General features: G+C 37.6%; 1 protein-coding gene across 1 annotated transcript; it reads right to left on the bottom strand.

Annotated features, from left to right (window-relative positions):
- Positions 1 to 4,921: 4,921 nt before the first annotated feature.
- kiaa2013 (KIAA2013 ortholog) lies at positions 4,922 to 12,243 on the bottom strand. The gene is made up of 3 exons (XM_039669522.2): positions 10,728 to 12,243; positions 8,334 to 9,187; positions 4,922 to 5,967 (listed from the first exon to the last, which is right to left on the bottom strand). Exons 1-3 carry the CDS (start codon positions 11,713 to 11,715, stop codon positions 5,950 to 5,952), a joined length of 1,860 nt encoding a protein of 619 aa, XP_039525456.1. The 5' UTR covers positions 11,716 to 12,243; the 3' UTR covers positions 4,922 to 5,949.
- Between the last annotated feature and the right edge of the window lie 6 nt (positions 12,244 to 12,249).

Below are 12,249 nucleotides of genomic sequence, written 5' to 3'. Positions count from 1 at the left end.
TTCCCTTCTCCTCCTCATCATGGTGTACTGCAGGCTCCGGCCTCAGGCAAACGGAGATGACTCCACTCGCTCTCAGATGGCAGCCGACCCTCCACAACCCAGGCGAACGGCAGCAAGTTCCTCCAGTCCACCGACACGAGAGACATGGGGAGAGATCCTTCTCAGTTCAATGGCATTGCGGAAATCCCACAGCGGTGATGGCTCTTTGACAGCACGCTCCTCCTTCCTCCAGGGTTTCGGCACCACTGTAGCAATGTTAAAGTCTCAGGAGGCGGGAATATTTATTTATGATCAGGCAGGCACGGGGGTATGGAGTACTTTGTAAAAGAAAAAACAAGTAAAAATATCAAGGATTAGGATTTTGGGGCCAAAGCAGGTGTCTGGGAATTTTATACAAAAACAATTTTGATAATATGTGGGGACTTATTCAACATTTAAATTTAGATGAATCAAGTCATTGGATGTCACAGGACAATTTCAAATAAATATTAAGTTATTATTTGCAGCTCAAGAGTATTTATGAAGTATTTATCTTTTAGGCCCTTTTTATTTTTTTATGTATGTAGCCGTTTAATCTTTTAAACTGTATTTGTGTGAATGGTTGTGTTTGAACTGCAATATGAAATATTTTGTAGAACTAAAACCAATTAAACAATTTAAGAAATCAATCAAGCCCGTTCTCATCCTTTAACATCATATAGAACGCTATATGCAAAAATGGCGCTATACTACGCACATGGCACCCTTTATCGTTAATATAACACGCAAACCCAAGGCGTTATAAATGCTTTAGCGTGAATATGACACGCACACCCTACCCCACACCTAAACTTAGCCCTCACAGCGCGTGTTATATTAACGATAACGGGTGCCATGTGCGTAGTATAGCGCCGTTTTGTCATATAGCGTTCTATATGACGTTAAAGGATGAGAATGCGTTGAATATTTTTAGTAGTAATTATAACATAATAATGGAATATACACCGAACAAATAACTGTAATATTACACTTAAGACAGCATATCAAGTGTAGGGAAACTTGGGGATATTCGTATTAGCTCAGATACAAGGAATATAATTTTAATAATCATGAATCATGATTGGTGAATCACCTACAAATTATAAAATTACCCATAAAGGGAAAAGTTACTGACTGTTATGATGCAGAAGACACAAGGGGATCCATTCGCAGCATTTTTCAAACAGGCAGGGATCAACAACAGCATACAGGGCAATGGAGACAAGGCAGAGACAAACCAGATACAAGTAAAGGGTCGAGGCAGGCAGAAAGAATCAGAGTCCAGTGAAACAGTCCAGGGTCAGGGCAGGCAGAGAAGGGTCAGCAACGATAAACAATCCACAGGTCAAACACAGGAATCAAACTCGGGAGGATAACGCTCAGAATTGCAACCAACAGTAAAACAAGACTTCGAAATAAGTGAATGTAAAAACCAGGTATTTATGGTGTGAACTAAACAAGATAATGAGAAACAGGTGAATGAGATGAGTGCTGATGAGTCCGGGCAGTGAGTTATGGGAAATGTACGTAGTTTGTGAGTGAAACATGATCGTCTGGTGTGGAGTGCCCTCTAGTGACTCTCAGGGGCTCTCCAGCTGGTGAGCGTTACACCGACACTGTTTGTTTGGACAGCCGAGCACAACGAATTATGATCAGTTCAGCGAAAATAGATCAATTCTACTATCAGTAATCAATCATAAGAATTATAATTAAACATTAATTATAATTGTCTAAAATAGATTGATTGCCAGGTTATAGAGACCAAATATGTCACATCCGATTTGGGTTACCCATAGTATGCACAGTCCGGAACATTAGGTCATTAGAGTTTGTCTGACACATCTAGAGAAGTCATGATTACACATGTAGTGATATATCGTATTCTTTTCAGAATTTGTCACGTTACAGATTTCAATGACGGAATGTCTGTTTATGTGCATGCGTTTTGGAGTGTGCCTCCTGGCACTGAGATAGCGGTCTGTTTGAGGCTTGACCCCTGGCTGTGTGTGTGTGTGTGTGTGTACACAACGTTTGGTTCTTGCCGGAAAGGGAAGGCTTTTGTTTTAACTCAGTTCACTATGAAAGTGTCAATGAACGCCATTAGGAACAGACTCCCTGGCGCTCGCTGGTGAATTACTAGCATGAAAGTCAAAGGTTAAAAGCTTTTCAACTGTGGATCTGAATGAGCCCCAACTCTCAGAGTCCTGATACTCTACATAAGAGTAAAGAAACCTAATAATTCTTGGGCTGCTGGAGTTTCTGAGCTGGTGTCAAGTTATATGAGAATCTAACTGACGCTAAAGGGTGCCTAAAGCGTTAGATATTGAAGCATGATCAAAATGCTTCGGGGGTGAGAATGGGCTGTTACTTATGTTTGCAGCTTAACACATGACACATTTGTTTTATTAATAATATACACTTGAAAAGGATCACAATGACTTGAAATTAATGAAAATTATATATCTCTTATTGATTTGTCATGTAATCATAATATCTTAAATATCATTCAGTCAAATATTATCAATCACATTTTAAGAAATAATTAGTTTCATCTTTTAACATTATAGGGGGGTTGTGTACACACACTGCCAACACACAGTTATGTTCAAACACTAAGAAAAAATGAATTTTGCATAATAGGTCCCCTTTAATTTGTAAAGGGGTCTTATAATGCCATTTTTATACAAGTTAATGATTCTTTTAGCCTGGCTGCGCCCTCCTACGCACTTCCGCTCAATTTCATTTTCCGTACAAATGAAATGTACTAGAGTCTGGTTGAACCAGGCTATGATTCTTTAGGGTCTAAATGAAAAGTTTGTAATATACTTTAATTAAAAATTCTCATTAGTATTGTAAAAAACATTAATTTTACCTGGTCAAAAACAGCTGTTTTCAGAACGCCATTTAAGTGCATGTGTCTTTAAATGATAATATGATTTGGTTACCCCACCCCTCTGTTCTGTGGGGGATTTGACACAACACATGTAAAGTGTTGCCTTGACAACAGTTGAGGGTATGTTTTGGAGAAAGGATGGATCCTGAGACGGGAAAACATAAGGAGATTTTTTTTTTTTTTTTTTTTTAAACATGATGGTTTATCATGAGGGTTGTGTCCAGGCACTGCTAACACACACACACAGTACAATCAACTTGTAAAAGTGCATGTACTATTATATGACCCTTTTAAGCACAATCCACTTAGCTATACAAATCATTTCAACTTAAATGACATTAAACTGACTAAACTGAAAACTGGGACTGCAATCACTTTCAAATTACTGCAGAATGTGTATTTATGATTAATCGAAATACATTTCTTGCATACAGCTCCTTTAAGAAATTAGTTGAATCTTGTATAAATTAAAAATAAAGTTTGTTTATTATTTAGTGAGGTAGTGTTGACTTGCAGTGTCCAAACCAGACAGCCAGCTTTAAAGTTGAGAGATGGAACACACACATATAAAGCACAGAACATTTGCTACGTCATCATAAATCAATGTTTATTTGCGATAATAATATTAACAGCAATATTAAGAAACTCCTGTTGTAAGAATAGCTAATGGGCTGAAGTACATCATGCTCCATTGTTAAGTAGCATTACAGACGATAATGTCACATTGCCTTTCATTCCTTCCTTCACGAAGTGCATTCAAAACGGCTAAATAATGACACACAAGTCCTCACTTCAAAGTATCTGCCCTTTGGAATGAGTAGGGCAAAGGGATACTCATTTCCAATTGGAATTTGCCCTGACATAAAATACTATAAATACACTGTTTTTAATGGATCCTCCAATTTTCAGTGCAGTTACAACACTGATGCAGCAAATATTATTTAGTACCAACACAAGGATTAAGTAAATTTATCAAGGAAGTGAACACAATAAATGGAGTCAAGACAAAATGCAAAATAATTGTTGCATTAGCTCATTTTAATAAAGTAAATTGATGAGCAAAAATCATCTTGAGTGAATGCCTTTTGTTTCAAGTCTGAATCATAAACAGTTTATTGCAACATGATCATGTCATTTTTTTATGAATGCATTTAATTTCACTTGGACTTACACAATATAATCATAGTCTCAAACATAAATACAGTAGTCAACATTTGAAGTGGATCAAAAAAGTAAATCAAAGTTGTCAAGACAAGAACGGGTCGGGTAGTGTTCAAACTTCATGCATAACTTTGATAACAGGTTTTGATCCACTTCAAATGTTGACTACTGTATATTAAACCCATTGTAAGCATATTGTTTTAGTTGTTTCAATAGAGCATCTTTCCTCTTTTTTCAGAGAGACATCAACGTTGCACAATTAAAATAATGCAATTTTTCATACCTGCAGTTTGAACAAAAAAAAAAGAAAAGGAAAAAGAAAAAGAGCCCTGTTATCCACCCAAATGATGAAGCATATTGTCTATATGCAAGTTGTGCAATTAAACTGGATGCAGCCTGCGACTGGGTGGGGAAGCCCATGGTTTATTTCTTCATAACCATTATTAACAGAATGATTGTGAATTCAAATATCACCAACAAGCATTGTGTCTCTATAGACTGTCTAAAAGGTGTTACTTAAGTTACAATGAAGTATAAAAGCATCTGCTTAATGACAAATAAAATTCCACATTTATTTTCTTGTAAACATTATTAATCAAAAGGCTTAAGTCCTGCTGATTTCACACAACAATCAGACATATACCAATATTATCTGCATGTAATGTGAGCACAACAGTGGTGGCCTGAAACTGTCATTGGATATTTACATCTAAAGTTGGATTTTCGCATAAAACATTTGTGAAAGCACCATGTCCTGTAAATGTGCTTCCATCGTAGTTTATGTGAATGTCTTCTTAAATAAGCGCATGTTTTCAAGACAAAATTTACTTGGCATTTCCATCCAGTGTTTTATTTTATTTATTTTATGCAATATCCCAAAATGCACGTATAGAAACATGGCTATTGTTCAAACATGCTTTTACCCTTCCATATTCACTGTCATTAAATCAGTGATGCTCAGAGATATTCTTTCAAATAAACATAACCCGGCTATTTTAGCATGGATCAGTATTTCTACTATAACCAGACAGATTCATTTACCATATTTTCAATTTATTAAATAGTATATATCTTATTGTGAATGATTCATCCATGTATATCAGAATTCTACAATAACTTAAATCTCACCCCTCCACAATCAACAGCTATCTCGCATTATTTTTAAAGGGATAGGTCACCCAAAAACGTAAATTGTGTCATAATTTACTCATCCTCAAGTTGTTCCAAACCTTTCTTCTGCTGAACACAAAAGAAGGAATTTTGGGGTAATATGGGTAACCAAACAGTTGATGGGCCCCATTGACTTCCATATGGGGGGAAAAAAAAGACTATACGGAAGTAGTTCTTCTTTTGTGTTCAACTATCGCAATAAGTGCAATGTCCACATCTTAAAATCCAATCAACAATCATTTTATTTCTGGATATAAACCTGTTTCACGTCATATTAGGGATGAAATAAATAATGGATGCTGTTGCTGCTTCCTTTTTGTCACAATTAAAAAATATATATTTGAGCTGAATTCACATAAAATCAATGCAGATTTGAACGCACGCTTAGGAGTTGCATATTTGTTTTAGTTTTCCATTAAGGTTTTATTATTGTGCTTGTAAGTTAAAAGAATTAATACAAGGCTTGTTTGGATCCTTCATAATTGATTATAATTTATCATTATGACTTAGCACCTCTAAATAGTCGTCATACTTTAACCATAACAACTTGTATAATTCTCAAAAAAAAAAAAAACCCGCTAATGATCATTATTAAATTCACACAGAAAAATGGAAAAACATATCTTTATCTTATATACACTGCTACATCCTGAGAGGACATCCAGAGATAGAGCCATATTTAATGTTTCTGCACACTGGATTAGGCTTCAGACAGTAACATCATCCTGTTGAAATAACAGATAAAGTGTAAATATGCATGTTTAAGGTGGAAAATACATTTGATGTGATGTGAACACAATTTGTGAGTTTCTAAACATTTGTAAATTTCAAAACATTAACTGTACCAACGGATGTGAACGGGAAAGTTTTAAGTTAGGTTTTATTATTATTTTTCATGGCATATTTTACACCTGTTGAAGTTTCTCCATCCTATGGATCTATTATCTGCTTTGCCCCTGATACATTATTATTGACAGCATCAGGGTTAGACGTGTTACAAAAGGTTTTCTCTGTGAAAAATGAATTGATTCATCCAAGTTGACTTTTCAAACCACAATCTTGTAATTTTGTCCCCATGTATTGTCAGGAACTAATACACAATTGAACAAAACTATGTATCTTGAGTATGTAACACATACTAGGAGACACATTTTAAGGCAACTCAGATGAGGCACTCATTTTACAGTAGTGATGAGTAAAGTTTCTCCGTATGGCCCCAGATTATGTAAAACTTAATGAATGTGAATGAAAGTCATGAATGAAAGAAGGTTGTCTAACTCTTGATTGCTAATTTAATCAAAACACAACATCATTCAAACAAATGCAACACAAAAAAGGGGAAAAAAAGATTCTTTTGTTCACTCTAACGTGGGAAAAAATGCTTTGAGACCCACACGGTAAACAATGCAGAGCAATAACAATAACAATGAAATAATAAATGGACAAACAGAAGAGATTTTTTGAGCTAGCGTATTAATAACTGTTGGCAGAGATCTAACGGAGTATGCAGCTCAATATCGGTGCATATGTGAACTTCATACCATGTTAAACTGAATTTGCCAACTTAAACATTTACAAGAGTAATACATATTTAATATTAAGCAAATAGTTTGTTTTAAATTGTCCCATCTCATCTGTTGTTAAATGTCAATCAGTCACACACCACTTACCATATGTCCTTATATAGGTTCCTGCAAATCATTTTCTTATATCACAAAAACTAAAGCCTAAGGTTTAGTAATTCCCATGACTGTAAATTGATTCTTTTTAGATTCTCCAAAAACAAACAAACAAACAAACAAACAAACACACACACACCCGGTAGAATGCAACAATCAGGTTCTGGAAGAAAAAACTCCATTCTTTTCATAAGAAAAAATATATATTGTAACAATAACTGACAAACCTTAAGACAACAGACCTACTGTGAGTTGAGGATGTTAATTGATGGTGTATGCTTTTGTTGAAGACATTTGTGCACATTATTTCTTTATATATATATATATATATAATTTTTGTGATTAACAGCTGAATTTGTGTGAAAAAACATATTAGCCATGATGTGGTGCAGAAAATCTCACCAGTCACTGCGAGCAAATTGCACCGAATTGCAATTGCAATTGCAAAAAAAAAAAAAAAAAAAAAGCTGGCAGGGAACGCACACCCTACCATGTAGCACAGACAATGATGTTAACAGCTATCAAGTATTTCACCCAAATGGCCATCAGTATTGACAATTTTCTGGGATGATGGATGGATGTGATCAATGAAAAAAAATTATGCATTTGGTTAAGATTTCTAAAGTAGCAACAGCTTCTCATACCAACAACTAGACATTGAAAATGAAACATGAGACCCATGTGTAAGAACAACCACATATGGCAAATAAACAAAACAAAGAAATTTGATTTTAAAGAAACAAAACCCCTTAAACCAGCTTGGAAGAAGAAAGACTTGAAGGCACCAGTGAAAAGTTTACTCACAAATTTAAGATTAAATAAAATTCAAAACCTCACCTGCTATCCAATAAAATAAAATTAAATTAAATACTCTAAACAGTTTTTCTTTTTAGCTGTAAAACTACATATAAAAGATGGGAAAGTCTGCTGAAAATCAAGAGATAAATTACATTCAAAAATTGTTCTTTAAATGGTTCTTCTGCAAAGCGGAATAGCATTCCATACATATTAATAAAATAAATATCTTCTTTTTTTTTTTCTTTCTTTGACACAAATCAGTTCCAATTGTGTCAGACTGAATGTGGGAAAAACAAAGCTCATCAAATAGTGTCTTTAGAGCACTGGTGCTTTCAGCTCATCAAAAGGTTCATAGAGAGAGAGAGAGAACACCCAAGCTAAGGATTGCAGGCAACTATTTCCAGCACACCCGACCCTCCAATTACAGCAGATTGAAAGTTTGATGGGTTACCCAAACCAATTATTGTCACTTAGTTTCCAGAGGTAAAAATATCTTGCAAGGCAGAATTTGAGTGTTGCACAAAATGAGAGCAAGAGGAAAAGGGGAGAAGAGATTCACATACACCACAGTTACAACCCCCCAAATTGGCTTGTCTTCATGTTGCAGTCTATACCTTACTCCTGAAGAGTGGCTTGGCTCCAGGCCCACAGTACTCATTGTAGATGAGTTTGAAGAGGAAGAGGTGGAAAAGCGTGATGAGAGATGCCACACTGAACCAGAAGAGGAAGGGCAGGCCAGGGTACTGTTTAGCCATGTGGTCCTCGTGAGCCAAGATGGCCTTGACGTGCATCGTGTGCCTCAGGTCTTGCAGGTGAGTGAGATCGGTGGAGATGTACAGTAGAGGCGTGATGGGTTGGGTGACCATCACAGGAAACGTGTGACCTCGCAGCTCTGAGGTCAGCTCCACAGGCTCGTTCATGCAGCCGGCCTCGCAGGCGTACAGCTTCACAGGTTTCTCCTGAGGCTTGACGGACACATGCAGGAAGGGTTTGCCTTCGACGTCCTGCAATACGGCCAGGTTGATGAGGTCTTTATTATAATGGATGCCCCTCAAAGAGTAGCTGTTGTGAAGGACATCGGGGTCTGCCTGGAACTGAAGGTGGTTCTCGGTGAACTGCAGACCTCCAAAACTGAGGACCATGCCTTGCATCATACCATGAGTGCCGGCTGCAACAAGTACCTTGCATCCTCTTTTTTGGAAAGTCAAATTCCAGAGATTCACAAGCTGCAGGATCTGAGCTACGTTGGTCAGACGCTCTGGCCACAGGTTCTCGGCATGCATGGTGGCGTGGCCGCTGAAGCAGTGGTCAGCGTAATTCAGACTGGACTCCAGTCGTTCGTGCTCTTCTGCTGTGAGACTCTGATCTAGCAGGGGTGCTGTGGAGGTGGACAGAATGTAGTATAGGGTGTTGTTGACTGTACGACTAGATGGAGTATGGGCATCTGTGATCTTTCTGATTTCCACACCTGTAAAGAAGAAAAAGACTATGAAAGATTTCATTTTAGCTTCTTAAAGCAAGTGAACACGAACAGAAAGCCTAAATGGGTCGTCATAAACTTTTTCCCTTTAGTCCACCAATATTTTTTATATTTAGGCATATATTTATTTTTTAGAATTAAACGGTACAATTTTTGCTGCTCTGCCTTTATCATTTCTATGCTCACATGTGAAATGGGAAACAGCATTTGGACAGCAGGTTTGCTTTTGGGCCTTATATTTGCATTGTCCCAAGCAACTCGTATATGTGTAACAAACAAAACATTAAATAATCAAGAAACTGTTTTAAATCTAAAATATCTTGAACTAAAATAATATGAACTGTGTTCCGAAGATGAACAGAAGTTTTACGGGCTTGGAACGACATGAGGGAGAGGCATTAATGACATAATTTTCATTTTTGGGTGAACTAACCCTTTAACAAATTGACTTCAAATGGTTATTAATGGAACAGCATTTTCCCCAATTTATCTTTTACCATTTTTGCTGTCTCTCAAATGCGCACACACTCTGTAAATCATCACATGGAACAAAACGATATCAAACCAGAAAGCAAGACAGCAGCATAACAGGAATTCACCCAAACCGTTTTCTTTTTTTGGCAAATTTTCTGTAAAAAACTGTCCAAACACTATTATCGCCATTTCTTCTTGTCCGTCATCCACCATGTTTGTTTACACTAAATTCATGTTTGACTGCGAGAGAGAGAGAGAGTAACTAGAGAGTTGATTACCCCATTGACTTCCATAGTAGGTAAAACAAATACTATGGAAGTCAATGGGGTACATTATTCTTCCAAGTTCCTTTTTTTGTGTTCAGAGGAAGAAAGAAATTGATACAGGTTTGAAACAACTTGAGGGTGAGTAAATGATGAGAGAATTTTCATTTAAGTGAACTATTCCTTTTAAGAAAAACAGCTTCTCAAACAAGAAAAAAATAGGGCGGGACTGATTGGATCATTGTTTGCCAATTGCTGTGATCTCGTGTGAGTGACAGGTTGCTGAGGGAGAGATGTTATTTTTATATGCAAAATGATGTGCACTAAATGTTCCATAAAAATACAAATTTTCAATTTTGATTTCATGGTAACTTTAAGCTCAACAGTTCACACATGCATCTCAGACCTCATCAGCTTTTCCTTCATCTCATTCCTCAAAATAAAATCTAAACAGCAGAGGCTGGTAGATAAGGTCAATTTACACAGCACTCAATGCTCATATTTGGCTATATGGTTTCCAGTTTTCAAAATGAACTTGTTTACTTTTTTATGTATAAGGTTTTGAGTTAAAAGTAAAATATTCTGTTTTTTTTTGTTTTGCTTTTTCATATCATGTTAAACACTTTGGAAAAAAAAAGTTAATATATTGATTTGTCATGAAATGATTTTGTAAGGATTCATTAATTAGGAATTCTACAAAATACATTTTAGGAGCAAACCTGAAATGTATATACTGATATTATTTACAATTAATAATAATTATGTCAGTAGACTGTACTCGGTCAACTTGCCAGATATGAAGAGATCCACCCATGCTTGCTGGTGATCCTGCATTAATTCTTCCACATTAGCTCGGAGGACATCTACCATCTCTCTTTTGACTCCTTCTCTGAGTTTGCTGAGAGTCTCGTCCAGTTTCCCACTCTCGGTGGGCTCTGACGTGTGAATCACACTCACCAGGTTTTCTGAGTATTCAGATTTTGGAGGAACCTGGATCTTGGTGCCCAGTCTCTTTGTGGCCACCACCACTAACACAGTGTCCTTCTTTTCCGTGAGCACCCTACCCGAGGACAGTATGAATTCTTTGTCCTCCATCTTCTCGATGGTGCTCCTAAATGAAAGAGTCTCCATGACCACGTCAATCGAAACCACATGGTCTGTAGGGTTTGACACGTGAATCCTCTGAATATAAACATTGGGTCGGCTGCGATGCGCAACAAATTCCTCGCGTAAGACTATACAGTCATGAGAAGACTGAGAATTAGTTGTCAGGAAGCACCGAGAGGACAGCACAGAGCCTTTTCTGTACCACAGCATCAGTCCCCGAGCTTCAGAGAGCGTTCCTGGCACCTGCAACCGCACTATCGGGCTGTAGTCTGTTTGGTGAACCGGTGCGGACCCAGGCTGTGAAGATGAAGCTACCCAGAGTTTGTTAGAGTCCACATCCACCAGAAAATGTCCATTACCGACCACAACTGGAACTGATTCTTTGGTTTGGGGGTTAAGAACCACTCCCTCCCCTCTGTCAACAAGCGAAACCCACCTGTGAAGATCAGTCTGCAAACACACCCCCGCAGCTCCCCCAGGCTCCCTAGACATGTTTAGAAACTTCAGGAGCCCATCTGAACTCAAATACCAGTAGAAGATGAGGAAGAGCAGTAATCCAACCAAAACACGGCGGGCCCAGCTGCTCGAAAGCAAACCAGGCAGCCCCTTTAACCTCTGCTGAAGCCACATGATGTGCCTTTTGCTCCAAATGCTCTTTGACGGTTTAAACATAAACTACTGCTTTTGTCTTCAGTTGAGGCTGGGAGATATATATGCTATGGCATCAGTGACTTCCTGACAACAATAAAAGCTGGGAGTGGCAAACAGCTTTGGCAGGCATACTTAGTAGCTATCAAACTTAACTTGAGGAGGAAAACGCTAAAGCACACATATTTTTCAAGAACTTGGTCTTGCAGTTATTTTCCGCTAAAATACACGCAAAATTAACTCCAGACATTTGTCAAACGAGCCACTTCTGTCAACAGAGAGTTTGCATTAATTCCAGTTGGTGTTATCAGGCTAGTCAGCTGACCAGTCAACACATTTCTGCTCACCCAGTTCGCGTTCACTCTTCAAGATTTACTTTATCGCGTCGAAGCAATATTTGCCTCACGTACTTATGTGTGTCTGCAAGAGTGTATATCCCCGTTGTTTGTTTGCTGTATCATGTTGTAAAGTGTACATGTCATGTCTTAGCCAACACCTCTCTGTTTGTGGAAGGAAACCTGGCTGCCGTAAAAATACCGGAAATGTCGCAGTCCATAA

This window comes from Pimephales promelas, chromosome 14 (assembly GCF_988280905.1).
Source record: "Pimephales promelas chromosome 14, fPimPro1.hap1.1, whole genome shotgun sequence".
Lineage (NCBI taxonomy): Eukaryota > Metazoa > Chordata > Actinopteri > Cypriniformes > Leuciscidae > Pimephales > Pimephales promelas.
The sequence above is the reverse complement of the archived record's forward strand: the minus strand, read 5'-3'. Positions and strand labels throughout refer to the sequence as shown.

Excerpts from the sequence above, each read along its gene's own strand:
- kiaa2013 (XM_039669522.2), bottom strand. The coding sequence starts at position 11,715 with ATGTTTAAACCGTCAAAGAGCATTTGGAGCAAAAGGCACATCATGTGG. Across the intron at positions 9,188-10,727 it reads GGTGGATCTCTTCATATCTG|GTGTGGAAATCAGAAAGATC; the intron begins GCAAGTTGACCG and ends TCTTCTTTACAG.